At 41.5% G+C, this 25219-nt stretch overlaps 1 protein-coding gene across 1 annotated transcript; it reads left to right on the top strand.

The window, feature by feature from the left end:
- Positions 1-214: 214 nt before the first annotated feature.
- On the top strand, positions 215-21617 carry EMC3 (ER membrane protein complex subunit 3). The gene is made up of 8 exons (XM_044665821.1): positions 215-434; positions 9740-9797; positions 10381-10474; positions 11148-11252; positions 12186-12267; positions 13192-13271; positions 19213-19295; positions 20466-21617. The coding sequence occupies exons 1-8, from the start codon at positions 280-282 to the stop codon at positions 20592-20594; spliced, it is 786 nt and encodes a 261-aa protein (XP_044521756.1). The 5' UTR covers positions 215-279; the 3' UTR covers positions 20595-21617.
- Positions 21618-25219: the final 3602 nt, after the last annotated feature.

Raw genomic sequence — 25219 nt, 5'->3', positions numbered from 1 at the left:
ACCCCACAGGACGCCGTCACCGGAAGGGGCGAGTCTGTCCGGGGCTCCGTGACGTCATCGGCGGGCGCCTCCACTGCGGGCCGGACGCTGCTCTTAGGACTCGCTGGGGAGGGCGGGGGAGCGGTCTGAAGAAGCCTGGTGGGTGGTGAGGGAGGCCCGAGCTGTGGTCGCTGCCGCTCTCCTTTTGGGACGTTGCGGGGCGGGGCGGGGCGGGGGGAGGGAAGAAGGCTGTGAAGCCGTCAGAGACCCCCCTCCCGGTGGTCATCCCTGCCGGCCACGATGGCCGAGCCCGAGTTGCTGCTGGACTCCAATATCCGCCTCTGGGTGGTCCTGCCCATCGTGTTCATCACCTTCTTCGTAGGCATGATCCGCCACTATGTGTCCATCTTGCTGCAGAGCGACAAGAAGCTCACCCAGGAGCAGGTGTCCGACAGGTGAGTATCCGCGCTGGGCCCGGGGGCTCCCAACCCCGTGCCCCGCAACCTGTCAGCCGGGCCACCCTCCCCCCTACCTCATCGACGCCTCCTCGAAGATACTAGAAGGCCACAGCCCAGTCGGTTGGCCTCAATTGAACGCTGGCTGTATGCCAGGCTCCGGTCTAAGCGCCGAACTTACTAAGAAAAGCCAGCCCCCGCCCTCAGGGAGCTCCCGATCTAGCAAGCTAACACAAAACTTAGGATAAATTAGAGAGAATCTACCGAGGAGATGCTAACACTGGAAAGGAGCAAAAGAGGGTGAAATTTTAACTGATACTTGAAGGAAGTTCAGACTAAAAGGAGGCCCAGAAAAGGAAAATGACTTACCCAAGGAAGTTCATAATTCATGATATTTGGAAGGAACCATCAAGATCCCTAGGCCAGGGGCAGCAAGGTAGAACAGTGGGATAGAGCAACAGGCCTGGAAACGGGAGGACCGGGGTTCAAATGTGACCTCAGACATTTCCTAGAGTGTGACCTTAGGCAAGCCACTTAACCCCAATTACCTAGCCCCTGCCACTCTATTGTCTTAGAATTCATACCAAAACAGAAGATAAGTATTTAAAAAAAAAAGTCACTTAGTCCAGCAGTGTCAAACTCAAATAGAAATGGATCTCTGCCTGGCAGCACATTGCATTAGGAAACTAGATATTAAGGAGCAATTAGGTAATAGAGTGGATAGAGCTCCAGGCCTGGAGTCTGCCTTAGAATTGATTTATTTATTATTTTTAAACATTTATTAATATTCAATTTTAACATAGTTACATGATTCATGCTCCTACTAGAATTGATTTATTTAAAACAAAGTAAGGGTTAAAAAACAAAACTAGATATTAATATTAGCTATGTTGTATTTTTATTTATTTCGTTAAAGATTTCCTTATTACATGTTAATCTGGTTGGACTGAACTTGGGTTTTGATACCTCTGAACCCTAGACTTAATTTTCGGTTGAGATCCTCATGTAGTGCCTGGCTTACAGTAAGCACTCAATAAATACTTGTTGAGTTTATTTGAAAAAAAAAAAAAAGGCTTGAATATTTGAAATATACTACTCAGGGTTGTTGTGAGGGAAATGTTTTGTAAATTTAAAGGGAGAGAGAGACACACACACAGAGAAAAGAGGCAGGCAGGCAGGATGGCCATTCAATAGATAAATTGTTCACCTTGGAGTCAGGAAGACCTGAGTTCAAATGCAGTCTCAGACACTTACCAGCTGTGTGACATGGGGCAAGTTACTTAACCTTATTTGCCTCTGTTTCCTCATTGGTTAAAAATGAGCTGGAGAAGGGAATGGCAAACCACTCCAATCTCTTTGCTAAGAAAAGCCCAAATGGGGTCATGAAGAATCAGAGATAGATTTTTAACAAGCACATATGTAGGTGAGCTATCATTCTGTTGCTGTCTCTGCCCTCAGTCTGTGACTAGAAAGCTGCTCAAGTCTCTGGACCTCTGCGAGCATAAATTTCATCCTCTATAAAACAGGGCGGCTTGATTAGACAATTTCCAAAGCCTGGTCTGTTTCACACATTTACCAGCCTGTGGTTCCTGGAGTTCCTCAGAGGCCAAAAGGGTGGGACCGTGTCCTCTCTGCCTGCATGCATGCCAGAGCTGCTCCATGTGGTTGGGTTTTAGTTGATCTGATTTTGAAAGAAAACCCTGAATTGTCCTACTTCCAGATAAAACCCAAGTGATTAAGAGAGGCCAGTTAATGTAAGCAAAGAGGTTGTGTGCCTTAACCTTTAGGAATGATATAGCCAAGATAGGTTGCTTTTTTTTATTGTTATATTCCCCATTATGACATTTTTATGGTCTTTTGCCCCAGAGTGCCTTGTAAATGTGGGGGAAAGCGAAGGGGAAGAGGTAGTGAGGAGAAATCCTTCCCACAGTTACCCTTAGGCCAAACCTGTTCTATTGTCTCATCCCCACTGACTCATTCCAGCCCCTGAGAAGAAGTAGAAGTTCACAGCATTCTATGTTCTTGTATCCAGTTGTAGCCCACCGAGGCTCTTACTTGGTAAAGATTATGAATGGGGCAGGGAGAAAAGATTCAATAAACGTTTACTCTGGATAATGACAGATGATCCAAAGACAAAAACAAAACAGTCTGACCTTGGGGAGTTTACATTTATTGGGAAAGGGAGGGAATACTATATGTACTAAAAATGCAAAATAACTTCCAAAGGAGAAAAAAAATCAAAAGTATTAATACCTGGAGGGATCAGGAAAGGTAGCACCTGAACTGTATCTCAAAAGAAGCTAGGATTCTGTGAAGGAAATTTGAGGAGGGACTGCATTACAGGCCCTGAGGAACCACTTCTTCCATGGCATAGAGCAGTGATGGGCAACCTTTTGAGCTTGGTATGTCAAAATTCACCAAAAAAAACGAACATAACTCAGGTGGTGTGTCCCTTCAAGGAAAAAAAAACATAATTTCATGATATTTATAGTTTAAATATCAAAAATGTATAACTGTAATATATAACTATATTTAATAAACTAAAAATAATTATTTAACTTACCTGCTTAGTGACTTTTTTGTTCACCTGTCAGTCGGTTTCTTTTTTTGGTCTTGATATTATCTAATTTGTGTGGGGTGCTGCGAACTAAGATAAATGAGGGGGAGGGGGAAGTCTTTAACTAACCTGCCTGTTAGTGACTTTTTTGTTACTGAATTTCATTGGCTATATTGACTACTCTGTATGTGGCCACGTGCCATGGAAAATGGCTACTCGTGTCAGTGCTGACATGCATGTCAGGTTCGCCATCAGGGGCATAGAGGCAGAAGATGCAATATCATGCCTGGGGAACTGCTAATAGGGTGGTTTCCCTGGAATGGAGAGTGTGAAAGGAAGGAATATGAAATAAGACTGGAAAGGTAGATGGTAGCCAAATTATGTAAGGTTTGAAGTGCCCTGATGAGTATTTTTTATTTTGTTCTAGAGGCAAAAGGAAGTTGAGATTTTTTGAGTAGAGGAATGACATGATCAAATCTGTGTTATAGAAATAGTAATTTGATAGCTGTATGGTTTATGGATTGAAGAAAGGAGGGCCTGGAGGCTGAAACACAAATCAGGAAGCTCTTGGGATAATCCAAGCAAGAGGTAATGCTTGGGCTGACTTACAGTAGAGGCTGAGAGGCTGAGTGAGTAGACAGACAGTAAATGAAAGAAACTTTGTAGAATCAAGACTGCGCAACTGTTTGGATGTGAATGATAAGGGAACCGGAAGAGTTAGGGATGATTGAAAGGTTATGAACCTGGAGGACTAGAATGATATCAATATTCTCAACAGAAACAAAGAAATTTGGAAAAGGGATGGATCTGAGGTATAGAAGAAATTCCAGAGCTTATATTGGGGAGATTGGCATAAAGAAGATTTGGGGACAAGGAGACTACAGGAGTCCTATTTTTTCCCTCAGTTGGAATAACTAGTTTTAATTAATTACGCTGCTAAGAAGACATTTTGTTTGGGATGTTTTGAAAAAAGATCATCTGGATTGTGTCACTCAGCTGCAATTTGTTGGAGAGAAGTTCAGATTGTTTCTTGTTCTAAATTGGTGAAAAGTTTAAAAAAAGAATTGTGTAATTTTAAGAATGAGATGTATTGTGCCTATGCCCTCAAGACAATGAGGGTTTACTTTTAGCTAGTATTGAAGAAGGGTTTGTTTCACTTACTGTCTGTGCTTTAAAAAGAATACTTTTCCAACAAAGAACATCTTCACGATCTGTTTGAATTCCATAGGCTTGAGTCTCTCAGGATCTTTTTTCAAAATATCCAGCTTAATTCTGAGGATAAATGTCTGTATGATAGACTGTGGTAGACAGGAATTTTGCCACATTGGGGGCAAGCTAATTTTTTGTCTATTCAGAATTTTTAAAAAATAGTCTTGTTTCTATGATTTCTTATGAGTTCAGTAGTAGTTATGTAACCAATATTAGTAGAACCATAAAATTTAGTAATACGTTTATTCTTACTGTTCTTATTACTTTGACTATACATCTTTTTTTGAGTTCACATGTTCATCTTAAAAGTCTGAATTTGTGTTGAAGTCAAACTTTCATTTTTTCAAATGCTAAATGAGTAAGAGATTGCCAAGCCACTTTACTAAAATATATATAGATGCAAATAGATCAAGGAGTTTAGGATCATGGAATTAAATCTGAAAGAGTCCTTAGAAGTTATCTAAACCAGTCCCATCAGATTAAGGAAAGATGGGTTGGATGTTAGAGGAGAGAATAAAAAGAAGTGGCTTGAGGATACATGGAAAAGTTCTGAGAGATAGAATAAGGGAAATTTTTTCCTTTCCTGGCCTGCATGGAATCAGGTCACTGATAGCAGAGATTTCAAGCTAACAGCCATCAACATGCTCTAGGATGGGGATAGCTAGATAGCACAATAGATTTCGTGCCAGGCCTGGAGTCAGGAGGACCTGAGTTCAAATTTGGTCTTAGACACTTCCCTTGTGACCATGGGCAAGTGATTTAACCCCAAAAGTCTAGCTTCCTGCTCTTCTGTCTTAGAATTGATACTAAGACAGAAGGTATGGGTTTAAACAAACAAACAAACAAACCTCCTGTAAAATGAATATCATTAGTGGTTTGGTTGCCACTCAGACTAGAGAAATAAAGAAAACAGAAAGGATCGTGAACATTTCTTTTTTAAACCCTTACCTTCCATCTTAGAATCACTACTATGTATTGGTTACAAGACAGAAGAGCAGTAAGGGCTAGGCAATGGGGGTGGGGGTTGGGGAGAAACTTGCCCAAAGTCACACATCTAGGAAGTATCCGAGGTCAGATTTGAACCTAGGACCTCCCATCTCTAGGCCTGGCTTTCAATCCACTGAACCACCCAACTGCTTTTTTTCCCAAAGCAAAGAAGGAGGGGATATAGAGCCAGCTCTAGAGATGGGAGATACCAGTTTCAAATCTGATCTCCGACACTTCCTAGCTATTTGGCTCTGGGCTAGTCACAACCCCAGTTTCCCAACCCTTACAGCTATTCTGCCTTGGTATTGATTATAAGACAGAAGGTAAAAGTTGATTGTTTGTTTTTTTTAAACCCTTACCTTCCATCTTGGATTCAATACTGTGTATTGGTTCCAGGGCAGAAGAGTGGTAAGGGCTAGGCAATGGGGATCAAGTGACTTGCTCGGGGTCACACAGCTAGGAAGTGTCTGAGGTCAGATTTGAACCCAGGACCTCCAGTCCCTGGGCCTGGCTCTCAATTCACTGGGCCACCTAGCTGCCCCCTGATTTTGTTTTTAAATAAAGAAAATAATTGGTTTAGAGGCCAGACTTTACCTTAAATGGGCTTATACTTTGTTGGGGGGGGGGGGGGGAGGATTATGGAAACACCAAAAAGAGACATTTCAAATGAAAGAATGATGAGGAAACTCCCTAGGGAGATTTTTCTATCTGCTCTGTATGTCTGCTGGGCAAAAAGGAACAATCTTTAGCCAAAGTTCTTTCTAACATGATTAAACAAGAACAAAAAGAAGAAAAGAGCTAGGAAATGGGATATACTATTGCCAGAAGTCCATTGTTTTGAACCTTTATTTTGTGCCCAGCATTGTTGAGAACACAAAAGAAGTAGAAGGTTTGGCTCTTGGCCTTGAAGAGATTGCTATCTGGCTAGGGAGGCAAGTCTCACGTGTGTGAAGTAATCAGAGAGCAATTAAGTGCTAAACTGTCTTCTACTGGCTATGGGAACATTAAGAGCCCAGAGAAGGAAAGGTCACTTAAGCCAGAGTAATCTTAAAAAAAAACTTGATGGAGAAGTTTTCAGAGTTTAGAGGGCCAGAAAGAAGAATAGCATTTGGAGAAGGAAGTTGGCATTCCAGGGGGGTGAGAACAACATAAGCAAAGGAAGGCACAGAGTCAAAACAAGTGCAGTTTGTACAGGGGACAGAAAGACCAGCCCAAGGGAGTAAGGAGTCTATTGGGTAATTACTGAAGTTTGTCAGAGGAAAATGAACTTGATACTATGAGGTGCTATAGAGGCTTTTGGGGAAATTCTTCTGGGAATGAGAAAAGAAAGGAAAGATGAATCCAAAAGGCTTTTCCAAGAAAGAAATAGCAGACTTTGATGATCAAGTGGATATTGAGAGAAGAGCAAAACTCCAAGGTTTATACACTGGGAAGCTGGACAAAAAGTTATGTGTAAAAGAAGTCCTGGCCTCAGACACGTCCTAGCTGTGTGACCCTGGGCAATTCACTTACCACCCATTGCCTAGCCCTAGACCTGTCTTAGAGTTGTTACTAAGACAGAAGGTAACGGTTTAAAAAATAACAGCTAACGTTTCAATAGTAATTTACAATTTGCTAAGCACTTTACCTATATTATCTCACTTGAACTTCCAAACCACTCAATGAAGTAGGTGCTTCACTCCTAATTTTACAGATGAGGAAACTACAACTTGAAGGACGGGGTTAAGTGCCGTCTTGGACATGGTTACATAGCTTGCAACTGTTAGAGCCAGCTCTTCCCAACTCCAGGTTCAATACTCTGTCCCTTCTGCCATGCATCAATTATATAAGTGAATATTAATATATAGTACATGATAATTAACAATATTTATATTTTATATAATTTAATAATGATAGTTCATATATTGTGTAAATGAACAATCAAAGAACACTTACTAAGTGCTTTCTTTGTGTGAAGCACTGTGCTAAGCACCAGGTATTCAACAAGAAAAGCAAGGCAGCCCCTGTTCTCAAGGAGCTTCCATTCTGGAGACAATTCATAGAGGAGGTTTCAGCTGCAAGTCAGATGGAAAGGACTCCTGGTCCTTAGGCTACAGCAGAAAAGCACTTGTGACGCATCATTTAAAATGTAATTTCCATTAATAAAACCATTTTGGTTTCTGAGCCTGAGCCACATGACAGTGCCAAGGACTTTGTAGCTGGGTTTGCTGAGGAGGCAGCACTTGCCAGGGCCTCTTCTCCGGACTCTAGCATTGGAAACTGGGCTAAAAGGGAGCTTGATTTGGGGAAGAGGGGGTGCTATTCTGGTGGCTCTTGGGCTTACTAGCTGTTGGTGGCAGTTGGTGTCACCCTCCTCCATGATGGCTTGGAGGACCAGGCTGGAAGCAGGTCTGTTGGTGATGGGGATGGAGTTATGCTCTTGGGCTTAGAGTCCTGGATTACCTTCAGTGGGGTCTAAAAGGAGATGGTAATCAAGGTTGTGAATAGCATTTTACTAGGTTTGGGAGAATATAAAATGCATGAGACAGAGTCTACGTCTGTTAGGAGTTTTCAGTTTAGTCAAAAACAATATATGAAACAATTTATGAACAAACTTTTTTTTAGTTTAATATTTTTAATATTAAATTTTGAATTTTGTCAGTGTAGTTCTTCCATCTAATGCAAGTCACAATTTTTCTATTAATTGTCTTCAAGAGTTCCTAGCTGAGGGACAGCTAGGTGGCTCAGTAGAGAGGCAGGCTCAGAGATTGAAGGGCCTCGGTTCACATTTGACTTTATTCACTCTCTAGCTGTGTGATCCTGTCACTTAATCTCAATTTTCCAGCCCTTATGGCTTTTCTGCCTTGGAACCAATACTTTAGTAATGATTCTAGAACAGAAAGTATGGGATTAAAAAAAAAAAGTTCCTAGCTGAAATTTTTATCATTTTGGCTAGCATCACAAGTCTTTGAGTTTAGCTTGTTCAGACATGTAATCTTTAATCTGAACCTTTCTTAAGGCCTTACTCTTTGGTGGAGCCTGCCAAAGTTTTTGCTTTAGTGGCATAGACTTTGAGAGACCATAATCAGCCATTCTCAAAACTACTAATATTAATTTAATTATTTGTTTCTGTGATATACTTTGAGACTAGAATCGTATATAGCAGGGGTCGGCAACCTTTTTGGCCATGAGAGCCATAAACGCCACATTTTTTAAAATGTAATTTCATGAGAGCCGTACAGTGCTCACAGTGCCGCTCCTGTAACAGTGCCTGAAAAAAAAATGGACTTTATGGCTCCTGCAGAAAGAGCCGTATCTGGCCCTCAAAAGAGCCAGCTGTGGCTCGAGAGCCATACGTTGCCGACCCCTGTTATATAGTATGCTAGTTGGATATAATTGCATATAATATGCTAATTGTCATCAGCAAATGGCATGAGTAAAATTTGAAAAATGGGAAAGTTAAAGAGACTTAGAGGATGAAACAGTGTTTGGGGATCAAGAAAGAGATAATAATAAAGTAAGCCACAGAGGTGGGATCAATTATCTATAGAAGGGACAGTAGAGGAGACAACTGGAGTAGAGTGGGGGAACTCAGTGGTCGTTGCTAACTAGATTTTTTGTGATTCAACTCAGGCAGTTGGGGCTTTGATAATTTTCAGTGCTTAAAAGGGGGTTCTAATTAATTAAGATTTTATTCTGTCTTGAATGTATTTTAGAAACCCTTCAGAATATAATTCTTGCACCTTATGTAGCAAACTACCCATTGAGTGGTACTCTTTGTACTAACTGCTACTTTTAGTATATCTTCCCGGAGGACATTGTGCTGTCCTTGTTGATATACCCCTGAGATACTGAAGAATATACCACATTCCTCTTAACAGGAAGAAAAGGAAAAAGAAAATGGATGCTGTTGGCATTTCCATTTATGGTTTGCTACAATAGTATATCTTTGCAGCAAGGAAAAGCTCTTAAGTCATATAGGCATTTCTCCGTAGAACTATTCCAAAACTTATTCCCCACCCCACCCCCATCTTCTGAGCAATGACCAGCTGTTCTTTCCATTCAGAAAAAAAAAAATCTCTTTTTCTTCCCACTTAAAGTTAATAGAAAACTTGGTGAAATATCCTACTCTGTCTTCCTTAGAAGTCTTTGAAAACCAGTGTTACTAATAACATCTGTCTTTTGGTGTTTCTCTACTGAGGCAGCGAGGTAGCATAGCAGATAGAGTGCTAAACCTGGAGTCAGGAAGACCCAAGTTCACATTCAGCCTCAGCCATTTGTGTGACTCCCAGCAAGTCACTTAACCTCTGTTTGCCTCAATTTCCTCAAGTATAAAATGAGGATAACACCTGCCCAGTAGGATTGTTATGACAATCAAATACTATGTGTAAAGTAGGTTCAGTGTCTGGCACATAGTGGGTGCTCTATGAATGGTAACTCCCTTCCTTGCAGAGCCATTGCCAAGTGAGACCTAACTTGTATTTAAGTGAATTTGTAGCTCTATCTAGTGTCTTTTCCAGTATTTCATTCAGATAATTTCATTTCTTTGATTTCTTTTTTTTTCTTTTTCCAGTCAAGTCTTAATTCGAAGTAGAGTCCTCAGGGAAAATGGAAAATACATTCCCAAACAGGTACTTTATCATTTTTATTGGCATCTCAGACTAGACAGATTTGTAGTCCGTGGTTGTAAGTATCTGAATGTTTTATGAGGGAACTGTCTGGGGAGAGTCAATGGCTTCCTGCTGCTTGCTGTGAGTATCTTTCTTAGGAAACTCATTTTAAAACAGGCTTACTCAGATAGCAGTTTGGTTGCTGAGTAATCTGAACATCCCAAGGTCAGGAAATTTAAAAAAAAAAAGTTTTGGTCAAATATCATTCAATGTATTACTAATCTTGTTTTCCCATCACCTTTATTTCCAAGTGTATTCTTTCCCTCTTTTCAATCCACAGAGCTACATTTTATAATAAAAAAGAAAGGGGAAAATAGGTCACAGTACTAGCCAACTCATCAGCTAAGTCTGACTATAGAGGAAAGAGGTCAGCCCCTCACCTCCTTTTTTAAAAGTAGATATTTTGGCTAAGAGTTAGCAAAAGATGTAGTGTTTATAATCATCATCATCATCATCATCATAACCTTTTTAGTGCATATCTCTATATTCAGTAATTTTGTCTCTGAATTTTTTTTAATGTGTGCATGTTTTGTTTTGTTTTTAGTCTTTCTTGACACGAAAGTATTATTTCAACAATCCTGAGGATGGATTTTTCAAAAAAACAAAGAGGAAGGTAGTGCCTCCATCTCCTATGACAGGTATTTCATTAGCTTTCTTCCACTTTAAATAAACGGTGGGGGACAATGAATTTTTAAATTCTAAGAGTCTCATAGAATGTACTATTGGGAAAGCCTTTGCTTAGTGAGAGGAAATTCACTTCTTATTTACCAGGGCAACCCATTTCATTCTTGGGCTGCTGTAATTGCTAGAAACTGTCTGCTATGTCTACTCTTTTTGATTTCATAAATGTCTGTCAAGTTTTGTTGCCCTAGGAATAAATTGAACATAGATATTTAAAGTAGATTAGAATGTTATTTTGTGCTGACTGCCTTCTCTTTTACTATATTCATTTCTTGAGTTAAAGGTAACCATTTATTTTGTAATGTCTTATGTGAGGCACTCGTTAATGTTAGATACATTTATTTATTTGTTTGTTTATTTGAAGCCCTTATCTTCTGTCTTAGAGCCAATATTGGTTCTAAGGCAGAAGAGTGGTAAGGGCTAGGCAAATGGGGGTTAAGTGACTTGCCCAGGGTCACATAGCTAGGAAGTGTCTAGGCCTAAATTTTAACCCAGAACCTCCGATCTCTGGGCCTGGCTCTCAATCCACTGAGCCACCTAGCTGCCCCCAGATATAGTCATTTAGAAAACAATCCAAAATTCACTGGGAAAAGAAAATATTGATGCCTAGACTGTTTGTTTATTTCTTAGATCCTACCATGCTCACAGACATGATGAAAGGAAATGTAACAAATGTACTTCCAATGATTCTTATTGGTGGATGGATCAACATGACTTTCTCGGGATTTGTCACAAGTAAGTGAGTGTCCAGCACAGCAAGCTTTGGGAATTTATTCTGTTCTTCTGTTCCTTGGATTAAGAACTAGAAAGAACCTTAGCCACCATCTATTTTCACTCCCTCATTTACAGAGAAGGAAATTGAGTCTCAGAGACAGGAAGTGATTTAGCCAATACCTAGCCAAGTAGTAAGTAGCATAGGTGGAATTAGAATCCAAAATTTCAGACCCCAGAGCTAGTGCTCTTTTCACTACATCACCTCACTTTTTTCCTTGTTCAGAGAAATCCAAATTCTCCTAGTATATGTAAAGGGCCAGGTAATCTGATCATTGATAGATTTTAATAGTGTTTTTCAAGGCCATTTTTAAAACTAACGTAATTTTACTCGTTCATCCTATACCAATACCTTATTTATGATGTAGAAGCCAGTTTAGCTTTATTTTCTTTGTGACTGTCTTCTCAACGGGGATTCAAATCAAATGAAATATCTGTTAGTTCAAAGGATACTTTGATGTTCCAAACCATTAGAAAACATGTGAGTTTGTTTCTGGTTTGAACTAATTCACTATCTTTAAAAAATTTTCTCTGTTCTCAGTTCTGTTTAAAAAAAAATAGGTTTCATTTTTGAGTTCAACAGATTAGTAAATTCCATTCTAGTCTTTGATTCACAGTTGAAATACTAGGCTCTACTACCAAAGGGATATAAGAACTATTCTTAAGAGGATCTGATTTAGCCCAAGGAAACCAGTAGCTTAATAATGTATAATTTGCTAGAAATCGTTACAAATAGCCTTTAAAAATTCATTTTCACAAGGAAACATTTGTTGAAGATTTTTCATATCTACTCAGGGAGAAAAATATTGTGTACATTAACACTTAAACCTTTCTAAAAATATAATAGTGGAAAACTGTTGTGAAGTTTTGGTAAGTTTTGTTCTTTCTTCCTCACAGCCAAGGTCCCATTTCCTCTGACCCTCCGATTTAAGCCTATGCTACAGCAAGGAATTGAATTGCTAACTTTAGATGCATCCTGGTAAGAACATTCTTTTACTGAACTCCAAACTTAATGTGTATAAAGGAAAAGGGGTTCTGAGTTCTGGAGTTCATTGAGGCAGTCTTTCAGTGTCATATCACCTAAAGCTCTCACAGTGCATTTATAGATTCCAAACATATGATAATCCTACTTCACTTCCAGCAAGGTACATGAGGAATTGTTGCATCTGTGAGATATGGGGCAGAGCAGGTATCAATGGCCACCCTAATACCAAGCCCTCAAAGGTAGCACAATTCAGGAAAAAAAGGTATAGTGTCAGCCTTATGAATTTAAAAAAAAAAAAAGTCTTAGATATGAGGTCAACAGTGCTGGGGAAACCCTCCTGCTCTACCAAAATTCTCTGCCCCCTTTCTATTGGCCTGAGATGCTACCATTGTCATTCATTTTCTTGGCCTAAGTCTTTCCTCCTGTTAAAATGCAAATAACTACTTGCCTACAGTGAGTAACTGTAAAGCTGCTATTCTTTATTTAATGCCTGTCTTTAATTTTGTTTGAGAATGAATACAAAATATTGGATGGGCTCTCTTTTACTCTATAAAAGCTGCCAAGGTCTCAACTCAGCCCTTTCTCTTTTTTTTTTTTTTTTTTTTTTTTTTTAGACCCTTAACTTCGGTGTATTGTCTCATAGGTGGAAGATTGGTAAGGGTGGGCAATGGGGGTCAAGTGACTTGCCCAGGGTCACACAGCTGGGAAGTGTCTGAGGCCGGGTTTGAACCTAGGACCTCCTGTCTCTAGGCCTGGCTCTCAATCCACTGAGCTACCCAGCTGCCCCCCCTTTCTCTTTTCTTAGACAGATGCCAATGGATATAGTTTTGTCATTCTAATTTATCTTGAGAATTGGGAACACATTCCCAAACATAATTCCTTCTATAATATTTTCAATGTTTTATCCTGTTTTGTTAGGGTAAGTTCTGCATCCTGGTACTTCCTCAATGTATTTGGACTCCGAAGCATTTATTCACTCATTTTGGGCCAAGATAATGGTGAGTAATCTTAGTTCTATAGATGAATACTCTATAAATGAATTTTATAAATGAAAATTGACTTTTCCCACAGAAATGATTATCATTCATATCTGAGTGAAAGAACCAAAGTGGGGCAGCTGGGTAGCTCAGTGGAGTGAGAGTCAGGCCTAGAGACGGGAGGTCCTAGGTTCAAACCCGGCCTCAGACACTTCCCAGCTGTGTGACCCTGGGCAGGTCACTTGACCCCCATTGCCCACCCTTACCAATCTTCCACCTATGAGACAATACACCGAAAAGTACAAGGGTTTAAAAAAAAAAAAAGAACCAATGTGGATTTTTTTTTTAAACCCTTACCTTCCATTTAGAATCAATACTGTGTATTGGTTCCAAGGCAGAAGAGCGGTAAGGGCTAAGCAATGGGGGTTAAGTGACTTGCCCAGGGTCACACAGCTAGGAAGTGTCTGAAGTCAGATTTGAACCTAGGACCTCCTGTCTGTAGGCCTGGCTCTCAATCCACTGAGCCACTCAACTGCCCTCCCAATGTGGATTTTCTCATGTGGCAACACAGCTAACCAGTGCATCCACTATGCCACCAGCTCATTTTTCTGATTGATTCTTCAGTCACTACAGTGAAGTACAGAAGCATTCAGCACTGAGGATAAGCTGGATGCTTTGAACATAGGGAATGACATGACACTGACAGCACACTAATTCAAGAACAAGATTGTCAGTAAGATCTGGACGGTCTTTCTTGTGATCATTGGAGAGGGATCTATGATTCCTTAATGTGTGTACTCCTTCCACTGATGCAGATCTCAGTTCTTCCATACCTTATCCTGTGTGTCCTTTCTTCTTTCCTGCATCGTGAGTATTTCTCTTTAGCAGCACCCTGGAGACCTCCTCCCCTCTCCTACATGTTATGGATGTCTGGTTTACTACTTCCATGGGCGTCATTGTTGATACACTGTAGGCTGTTTGTACCCATGCAGCTTTCCATTGCCCTTGAGTCACTTGTATTTTTGTGTTTTTTTGAGATCCTAATATTCTAAGATTTGAAACCATAGTTATTATCTGGAGAAACTATGGAGAACATTTCTGTTAAAAAGATGAGCTTTGGTGCTGGGAGCAGTTTGGGATCATGGAGAGCTGCAGTTTCTGAAATGCAGTTTGACCATCTCTACCCATCCCTGCCATTCTCGGCCCATACTACTGTCCCCCTGAAGCCCTTGTCCTCAATACTTCAATGGCCTTTATCACACTATATGTCATAATCTAAGTGATATGCATTCTTATTCGCCTTGGCTTTCCCTGTGAGGATGGATCTCATCAAAGAAGTCATGTTTTGACCTTTGGGGTTTTATGTGGTCAGGTTTCACCCTACCCTCTTCCTTCTCCATAGGAAATCCCTTTATCAGACTCTGCACATGTCAACTCTAGGACAGTGGCAGGCAGCCACAACAGGCTTGTTTCCACTGTACCCTGCACTATTAACATAGGATTGTGTTGAACTGATTGATCTGTGTGTTTGCATCTGCTAAGGATGTCTTATATAATGTTGACACCTTGTTAGAAAAGAGCCTTTAAGGTTGCATTTTGCTTTGCAGAATCAAAAGCTCTTTATTTGATCAAATAAATTTTAGATTCTCTACCCCTTTGTCATTTGTATGCACGTGTGATCTGCTGTAGAAGCATCTGCAAAAGCTTACCTTTTCCCTTTTCAAGGGGATGAAATTATTCTAATAAGATTTTATAGAAGAGAGAGTAGCACATGAGGTCTGTCCTTACTAATGTCTTCTGAGTTCTTCTTGATCTTTTGCATTCTGGAATCCTTTCTTGAGATCTTGAAAATCAGTCCCTGTGTATCTCCTCCAGCATAGAATTACCTTTAAATATTTATTTACTTGCCTCTATCCAGTTTTCCCAGCTTCGTTTTCTTGAGTGCCTTTTTTATTTCTTCATTTTATAGTTGTTCATACAGTAACCTAGTAAATCTAGAAGATGTTCATACCTGGAAGTCAATGGGAAATTGTTGGATAGCCAGTACCTTTAGTTTGTATAAAAACCCAAATCAGAAAGTGCAGAGAAGGCATGATGTAGTTGATGAGGGCTATCGAAGATGTACCTTCCAGATGCCTCTATTCCATGAGTGAGGAAGCTAAGGAAAGAGGGAGAACAGAGTGGAGAGACAGCCAGAGAAGAGAAGCTGGAAAAGTTGGGGAAACCAGGGAACACTAGCAAGCAGGGCAGTTTTGTTACTAACTTGCTAAATTTAACTTACACCTAAAAAAAGGATACATGACAGAAGTTCATGTTCATGTACCTCTCCTCTTTTTGGTTCTTTTTTGTTTGTTAAAATGTTTGTATTTCTTGAATAAATTTATAATAAAAGGAACAAATATTTTTTATAAATCTACAAGCATCAGAACAATAGCCATAGGAAGAAGAGTAAAAAACAACAAGGAACAATCATTTAAAGGAGGGTCCCATGAAGGTGCTAATGGTGAGGTGAGAACAGCTCCTGACAGTGGTGGTGAAGCAGCTGGGTGACTTATTGGATAGAGAGCCGGTCCTGGAGGCAGGAGGTCCTAGGTTCAAATGTAACCTCAGATACTTCCTAGCTGTGTGACCCTGGGCAAGTCATTGAACACCCCCCCTAACCCCTAATTGCCTAACTCTTCTGCCTTGGAACCAATATACAGTATCACTTCTAAGACAGAAGGTGAGGGAAAGAAAGAACTTGGTGGCAGGCCTGCTGCTTTAGCCTAGAGCAGGGGTTGGCAATGTATGGCTCTTTTGAAGGCCATATCTGGCTCTTTCTGCAGGAGCCATAAAGTCAATTTTTTTTCAGGCGCTGTTACAGGAGCGGCACTGTGAGCACTGTAAGGCTCTCACAAAATTACATTTTTAAAAATGTGGCGTTTATGGCTCTCACGGCTAAAAAGGTCGCTGACCCCCCTGGCCTAGAGAGTAGTGTCTTCTTTGTGTGGCATTCATAAAGGGCCTAAGTAGGAATATATTGATGCAGCTATAACATATGTCTTATCAAGACTCATAAGACAGCTAGCTGCCCAGGTTCTTTGCCAAATACTTCCTAATGAAGAAGTTGCTCAGGGAGCTCTCCTGTCCCTGGCCTTTCTTCTCTCTAGTGCACACAAGCATATACCTATGGTTCACCAATCCACAGGTCTTTCTTGAAAAAGTGTCAAAGTCAGACCCAAAGTGGGTGCTGAAAGAAAGCAAGACTCGATGCCTGCTGAAAGTCATCTCCAGTGAAGAAGGAGGTAAGGGCCTTGGAGCAGGCCCTCACAAAAATGTTAGCACAGACACAGGGAGTGACAAAGGACAGTCTTCCTTTTGAGCCCACCAACTATGTTAAAGAAGAAGAGGCAGAGACAAGGTGGCTGAAGTGGGACTTGATGCTTCAATGGTGTTAGTCTGCAAACTCAGTGAGACCAAGGCCTCTGCCTTCTCTTTCCCCCAGTACTTGACATGGTACCTTCCTCACATGTAGGAGGCATTCACCAAATATTGAACGAAGCTGTAAAAAATCAGCCTTTGAAGGCTATTTAGGAGTTAGGTGACTCTGATTTTTAAAAAAAAAAACAGCAAGGATAGATTTGGGGGGAAGGTAAGATAGAAAGAAACTGCTTTAGCCTTTAATTTGGGAGTTCATTTGGCAGAAAGATTAACTGGAAGGATACTTTGAGTTACACTTCATTTTTTTGAAAAAGGTAGACAACAAGTTCCTAATTGTGATTTGCTTCCTGGTCAGTAAAGCAAGTTATTTTAGGGTCTATTTGTACATAACCCATTTGCAGCCCAATGTTCCATATCTCTGGCTTGTGTAGGACAGTATGATGGATCTTCATAATGATGACCCTCAGCCATCAAGAAAAATTAAATCCTGGTCATCGTACCTTATTCACTAAAGCAAGGAAATAAATGATTTGAAGAAAAGTTCCATTAAGAAGACATTATTCCCTCGTCAGCTATAGTTAACTGAAGGAATAAATCATTTCCTCCATTTGAGGAAGGAAGAGCAGGAAGATAATTTGTGTTGTTTTGGACACGTTGAGTTTGTGTTGCTGAGTACTACACCTGGCTGTTGTCTGGCAGGCAGTTAAAAATATGGGACTGGAGTTGAATAAATAGAAATAATTCTTTGGAGGTTATTTATATAAAGATGAAAATTGAGCCTATGGGAACTCAGGAAATGACTGAGGGAGAATGTAGGAAAAAAAGAAAGAAGATGGTTTGAGACAGAACTTTGGGGTATTGGCTGCTTAGAGAGCAGGAGATGGAAAATGATCCAGTAAAGTACATATTCAGAGATGTACTTGATATGACCATTCTGGACAGCTGTAATTTTTAGGTAGTTTCTCTCTCCTCTGCCAGCTAATGCTGCAGATCTATCTAAATCCATGCTTTCCCCCAGGTTCCTTCCCTCTGACCTTTTCTTTCTTGCCTAATCCCTGGCTTTCTTTCATACCCATGACATCTGGCTGGGGTTGGAACTTAGTCTGTAGCTATTCCTTTGCTGATTTTGTGTAAAACTTAACAAAGAATTATTTGGGCCTTTCTTTTTAAAAATATTTGCATGTTGTGGGGTGGGGATATGCCCAGAGCCCCTCAGAGAAGTAAGGGTCTCCATCAGAGTTCATCCAGTCAATGTAAACGGCAAAGCCTTATATTAATCCCTATTTTCTGAAAATCAGGCCACAGGATGATTGGATATCCAATTAGACCACTCTGTGTGACTCTCTTCTGATTAATACTTTTTATTGTTAAAATTACTACAATCTATATTTTTAGGATAGCCTCAAGTTTTGTAGTATAGATGTAAAATTTCTTTATAAAAATCCATTTGTAGAACTTTCTTATAGAATTCCCTTATATACTCTATAATCAACCAGCATTTAATGAGTTAATAACTACTCACTCAGTAAAATAACAGGAGCTGCTTCAAGCTCTCTCAGAGCTTGAAGGCTACAGCATGGCAAAACAAAAATACCTTTTTGCCTCAATTGTATCTCACACTGAATTTAACCCTATGAAACCAAAACATTCTTACGCTTTACTACTTTCTCATGGTAGACTTCTCCCTCAGAATTTGGGGGTTCTCACACTCTAATCCACTTTTGAAATATGTTGAAGGTTCTTTTATAAAAATAAAACTTAGATAGCAAGGTTTGGTAGCCTTGAGGACTGTTTAGACTAGCTATAGGTAGAAATACGTTTTGCATGCCAAAATTTTATGACACCAAGTATAATCTTGATTTTCTTTTCTCTGTTTTGAATTTGAAGTGTAAATTTTCCGAGCATTTGTGTGACTGTGAGAGAAAGGTATAAAATAAAGATTTCTACAGGAAGTAGAACAGAACAGCTTCCAGAAAATCCACTGTGTCTCTGACTCTCTGCTTTCTCACCTAAACTGTACACCTTTCCAGACCCCTGGAGTTGCTGGCTGGCTGGCTTCCAGCAGGGATATATATGTAAATTCCTAGAGTTCCTGTATTTAGTCAGATACGCAGGGCTCTTTTCACACACACACACACACCCTACAGACCCTGCCAGCCCTCTCACCCCCACCCCAACTCTGATCCTGATCTCCCATGTGCCTGCCGGGGCTTTGGCCGCCCTGGGGGGCTGCTCCATCAGTCCCATCCCAATAGGGCACTCAGCTCCGGCCAAGTTCCATTAGGAAGAGGTCAAAGAGGATAAGAAGCGGGAAAAGGCCATAGGATGGCCTCCCGCCGCCCATAACTGTCACTGTAACATGCGGACCTATTTGTTAGCAGCTCTGATACCCTTTGAGAGACGGAGATTTGTAAGTATTTCTCTAAAAGCCAGCAGGGGCCTCCGAGAGGATCTCAGCTGAGCACTCATTTTGCAGGTGGGCCACCTGCAAAGCCCTAGAAGAGTGCTCTGAGTGCTCTTGTTTGTATTCATTATGTTGCAGCTGCAGACCAGTCTCGGGTGATGCAGGAACAGATGACCGGAGCGGCAATGGCCATGCCTGCAGACACCAACAAAGCGTTTAAGGTATCTCTGAATTCTACTGTTGGAGGGGAGTTGGGAAGAGGGAAGCTGAGACTTCAAAATGTATAGCAGTACCTGCATTACTCACAGTGCCTTTCAAAGAAACCTGCCAGAGTTTTTTTTTTTTTTTAAAAAAAAAGCAAGATCTAATGACACATGTAAAACCCAGTGGAATTGCACGTCGGCTATGGGAGGGGGTGGGAGGAAGGGAGGGAAAGAACATGAATCATATAAGCATGGAAAATTTTCTTAATAAAAAAAATTCCAAAAAAGTAAAAATAAAAAGCAAGATCTGGGGGCAGCTAGGTGTCTCAGTGGATTGAAAGTCAGGCCCAGAGATAGGAAGGCCTGGGTTCAAATCTGGCTCCAGACACTTCCCTGCTTTGTGACCCTGGGCAAGTCACTTAATCTTCATTGCCTAGCCCTTATCACTCTTCTGCCTTAGAGCCAATACACAATTATTGATTCCAAGACAGAAGTTATAAGTTAAAAATAAATTAAAAAATAAAAAACCAAGATCTTAGTGTATATATGATTCTATATTCAGAGTTTTCATTTAAACATCCTTTCTTGCAGTAGGAGCACCCACCTTTATGTCTTTGTGTTCATTTGGTCTATTTATGGCCAAATTTGATCCTAGTTAAAAAATTAAATTCTGATATATAAAGCTTGCTTCATTTAGATCAAGTCATCTAATTTACTGAATAAAGTCAATTTAAGAGGTGAATCTTATAAGGGGAAATAAATTATTAAAGGTTTATAATGATTTGTGTCAAAGAATAAAGCAAGATGTAACTTATTTAATTTTGTTTCTCTTTGCAAACCTCTTTAACTAAACCAGAGGACTGGCCAATAATCAATTTAAGTATTTTAACAGGACATTTGTATAAAAGTAATTTAAAAGAATTCATTCTATTTTCTTAGCAAATCTGTCTTTCTCTGGTCTAATTAGTGTCAAATTATTGTGATCCTGTATAATGAGGTTTATCATGCAGTTCTTTTTATTATCCATATCCAGCCCTCTAACGTAGTTTATGCTAAGAGCATTCCTAGAGGCCTTAAAGGAGCTGCCTCATCATTTAAGCTAAAAGGGTTTACCCAACTCCAGCCCTTTCCCCACCTCTCCAGCCCTGTTCTGCTCTCTCACAAACCTGCTCCATTCTTTCCTCACAGACTGAGTGGGAAGCACTGGAACTAACTGATCATCAGTGGGCACTGGATGATGTTGAGGAAGAGCTCATGGCCCAAGATCTCCACTTTGAAGGCATGTTCAAAAAGGAGCTACAGACCTCCCTTTTCTGAAGGCTCAGACATCGGTTCAGCCAGCTCTGGCGCCCCAGCACGCTGCTGCACTGCTGGTGCTCAGTGAAGTCAAAGATTTTTATTGTTTGTGTTTGAGAAGCTCAGAATAAAGAGGAGCATGCATTGGACACCCAACTAGGGCCTAGTCTTGTCTGAACTTGTTTCCCTTTTATGTTTGAAGTCACAAGAAGTTAAAGCCTTTTACATGACTTGGAGAACTCTTTTTAAAAATAATTTATTTTCCAGTTTATGTCTCTGGTAATAGAGGAGAAAGTCCCATAGTGAGAGCATAAACGAATAGCAAGGCTGCACCTTTTGCCAAAACGAATAGTCCCCCTACTGAGTACATAAGAGTGGCTCCGATCTTTCTCTGGAGCTCTTCTTACTGCCCCCGGGGACAAGAGCTCCCGTTTACGGCACGCGACAGTTTACGAAGCACTTGGTAGATCAGGCTTGCCAGAGATACGAAACCCTTCTTAGCAGGGCAGGCACAGGCTCAGAACCCCATAACCTGCCCAGGATAGTGCAGCCACAGCTCCAGGCGGGGCTGCCCCCTCCCCACCACCATCGTTCTAACCCGCAGCTTCTGGAGGGTGTCGGGAAGCTCCCGCTTCTCCGGGGCCTCGGAAGGCTGGTGTTCTGGCGGTGGGGCCCAGCGTGGTCCTGCAGGGCCTCCTGAACCCTCCGAGGCAGGGTCAGCGGTGGCCGCTCTTCACTGGCAGAGGGCCGCTAGAGCGCTTCTGTCGCCCCTGGCTTTTCGGGAGCTTGTCATCTGGGCCCTCTATTGTGACTCCGTTCCTGGGGATTGTTGTAAATAAATGGGAATTTGCTGCTTGCTTAGTGAGCTGGGCAGGGGCAGATTGAATCCTGCCCACTCCCGTGACGGGCTGAGCCATGATCATTTTGACTTGGTTAAATGTAATAGAGGACATTGTTTTACCGTGTGGTTCTGAATCTCTTCATGTGGCGAGAGCTGTTACTAGTGAAAACCTGACCAACTGCACATTAAACGGCTGAACTCTCTTCTCTTTGATCTGTGAAATTATTCCCCGGCAGACTTGTGCGTTGGGGCCCGGGCGGTCTCCGGCCGGTCATGGGCTACTAAGGCAGGAAACGGGAGGCCCTTTAAGGACCCTGTGCCGAGCCGGCGCATGGTACAGCCCAGCAGCTTGCGCTGGCACCAGAGCTAGCGGCAGAACCGGGATGGAGCCCAGGGTGGCCCGATTCCCAAGCGAGTTGTCTTCCCGCCCCTCCGAGCGGCTTCTTCCTAGAAGGGTGACGCCTGGGCCAGGCGCTGCCTCTGGGCCTTCGGTGCCTGGTTATTGTTAGGCCACTGTCGCAGGACAGTGTAAACGGGGGGCAGGAACACCTGGCTTCCATGCCGACCCTGAGGCACAAGTCTCAGCTGAGGCTCCAGTGATAATGCCCACAGACACCCGTGTAACGGTGTACAGCATCAGTGGTGGTGGAGGAGCTACTCTGCCCAAAATACAAAGAAGGCAGATTTTTAAAATAGCCCCAGCTTGCTTTTTTTCCTTAAACCTTCACCTTCCATCTTAGAATCCATACTGTGTATCGGCTCCAAGGCAGAAGAGCGGTAAGGGCTAGGCCATGGGAGTCAAGTGACTTGCCCAGGGTCACACAGCTAGGAGGTGTCTGAGGCCAGATTTGAACCCAGGACCTCCCATCTCCAGGCTGACACCCTCGCCTCTATGCCACCCCATAGGCCCAGCTTCTTACCTTCGCCGAGGGGAACACAACACAGGCGCAGATAAATAGTACAAGATAATTTAACAACCAAAGAAATCAGGAATGGCTTCTCAAAGGTGAAACCAGGGTTGAGCCTTAAAGGGAATGACAAACCCAAATAAGATATCAGGCAAACGGATACAGAGAGTGGAGGTGGGAGACGTTGATAGTAATACCCATCTGCCTACAAATAGACCAGACAATCCCTTGATGTCCCTTCTGGCTCTAGAATCTATTATGGTATAAATCAGATCAATTCTGTGTTATGGGGCCAAAACCTGAGACTCGGTAAGCTGATAAATTTAGAGCTGGAAAGAGCCATAAAGGTGGTTTGGGTCCAACTTCCTTATTTTTCAAATGTGGAATCTGAGGCACTGACAGTTCAGTGACTTGGCCAGGATCACACAGCTAGTAGATGTCTGAGGCAGGATTTGAACCCAGATATTCCTGACTCCCACGTCCAGCCACTCTCTCCACTCTCACCACATCGCCTCTCTGTTCCAGGCACCTGAAGTGATTTGTCCAAGATGGTACAGTTTACTTAGGGGAAAGGGGAAGTCCTAGTGTGTGTTTTCTGTAGTCTGATTTGCTTTCAGCCATTAAATAAGATCAAATGTATTCTGTATTTCTGGACTTAACACATCACTGCCATCAGCTGTGACCTCCGAGTAGAATTCTGCTGTTTACATTGTGGGAAAGGATCTCATCCCGGAGACTCTGGCCATGGACAGACAACCATAATGCAAAGAACATTAAGGGGTAAAAAAATCACAAGATAGGATACTTCACAGATTTGGAAGATCCAAACAGACTGAAAAATGAATTAAGAAATGAAAGTAAGATAAGAAACAAAAGCTATTTAATTTTTTTTTAATGTCGAGGGACTTGTCAAAGAGCCATATACAATCAAAAGCCAATTCTTTTTATTGTTTTTACAACAAAATTAAGCAAGAAATTGTCAGCATATAGCTAGGGAGGAAAAAGACGATTTTCTACTTCACTTACCAGCTTTGTGACCCTAGGAAAGCCACTTCACTTCCATTTGCCTCAGTTTCCTCATCTGTAAAATAATGGCACCTACCTCCCAGGGTGGTTGTGAGGATCCAACACCTTATAAATGGCTTAGCACAGTGCTTGGCACAAAGTAGATACTTCATAAGACTGAATTGAGAATCAGGAGCCCCAGTTGAAAAAGTTGAACTAGATGATGCTAAGTTGCTTCTAGTTAACATCCTCCAATTAAGAATACGGCAGCTGCTTCTAAGCCCCCATCAATTTACCTCTTCAGAAAAGCTTGTATTTAATGAAACGGTTCATCCGCAAACCCCAAATGGATCAAGTATGTCTTAACACATTCTAGAATTCTCGGAGAGATTTTAGCCCGTAGAGGGATATTTGTGTTTCAGAAAGGAAGCAATGATCATGACAAACCCACAAGACTGAAGAACAGATCATGCCAGACTAACCTCATTTCCTTTTCTGAAAGGGTAACAGAATGGTAAATCCAAGGAACGATGTAAGCACAGCATACCCAGGCAGCAGCCAGAGACTCCCGAGCAGTCTTTGTGGACAAGACAGACACAGGCTTGATCATAATACTTTTGGTTGGGCTCATAACTGGTTGGATGATGGAATGCCCAACGATCGCTCCTCTTATCTTATATTCTTACTGTTTTTCTTTTCTGATACAAATGTGAAAGGAAACCCTTTTATTAAGTCCTTGTCAGATGATGAGCATTGGGATACCTGCTCAGGATACAAACTCAAACTGAGAGAGCTCCTGCCCTCTAGGAACTTACATTCTAATAGGGGGAGACTCCTACATAGGGGGGATTAGGACACACAACTTACACATCTTTTCAGGAATTATGATTTGTTTTTTAAAACCCTTACCTTCCATCTTGGAGTCAATACTGAGTATTGGCTCCAAGGCAGAAGAGTGGTAAGGGTAGGCAATGGGAGTCAAGTGACTTGCCCAGGGTCACACAGCTGGGAAGTGTCTGAGGTCCAATTTGAACCGAGGACCTCCCATCTCTAGTTCTGGCTCTCAATCCACTGAGCTACCCAGCTGCCCCCTGCTAGTCAGTTTTTGAGCCCTAAGCAAGTAGAAAAGTGGGAGGAAATATAGTGTACCTGGTGAGGGAAGAAGGTGAGTGACTGGACAAATGGTCAGATAGCCCAGGTGAAAGCTGGATGAGAAAGGGAGTCTGGTAGCTTGGGATCAGTTAGATGACATTTAATGTGCTGCTTGTTGAATTTGAAAACTGAAATAGCAATAAACTATTAGACTGGAAAATGTCATACAGATAAGAACTAGAAAACAGTGGATGACAGAATCAGGATCCCATAAGATTCGATGGAAAAGAGCAATGGAATAATTGTAATCAAAATGAACTTAATAGGGATGGATGTGAAGTCTTGCATTTGGGTTTAAAAAATCAAATACACAATATACAAAAAAGCCTCCCTTCCATCTGAAATTGCTAACTATACAAGAGTTGCTATGAAAAAGATTAGGGGAGCCACATGAACTACTAACACCATATACATTAACCTGGCTCCAGGCTACACTGAGAAGCAGACTGTCCAGAAGAGGAGAAGCAGCGCCCACTCCCTCGGCACTATCGTGGTCACTATCATGGTCACTATCATGGTCAGTCCTGGGCACTACAGGCCTGGATGACACTGACGAGATGGAGAGCAATCAAAGGAGGGTAAGCAGTGATCTTGAGGGAACTGGAGACCATTGCCATAAGAAGTTGGTTATAGGAACTGGAATGGGGGCAAAATAATCTAGAGAGAAATCTCAGAGGTCACAAGATAGGGATGGAGCTCCTTAAAGGCAGTGCTGGTATTTTTACAGATAGAGATAGAGA

Source organism: Gracilinanus agilis, chromosome 1 (assembly GCF_016433145.1).
Source record: "Gracilinanus agilis isolate LMUSP501 chromosome 1, AgileGrace, whole genome shotgun sequence".
NCBI classification, from domain to species: Eukaryota; Metazoa; Chordata; class Mammalia; order Didelphimorphia; family Didelphidae; genus Gracilinanus; species Gracilinanus agilis.
Note: the sequence above shows the minus strand (reverse complement) of the source record. Positions and strands in the feature narration are given on the sequence as shown.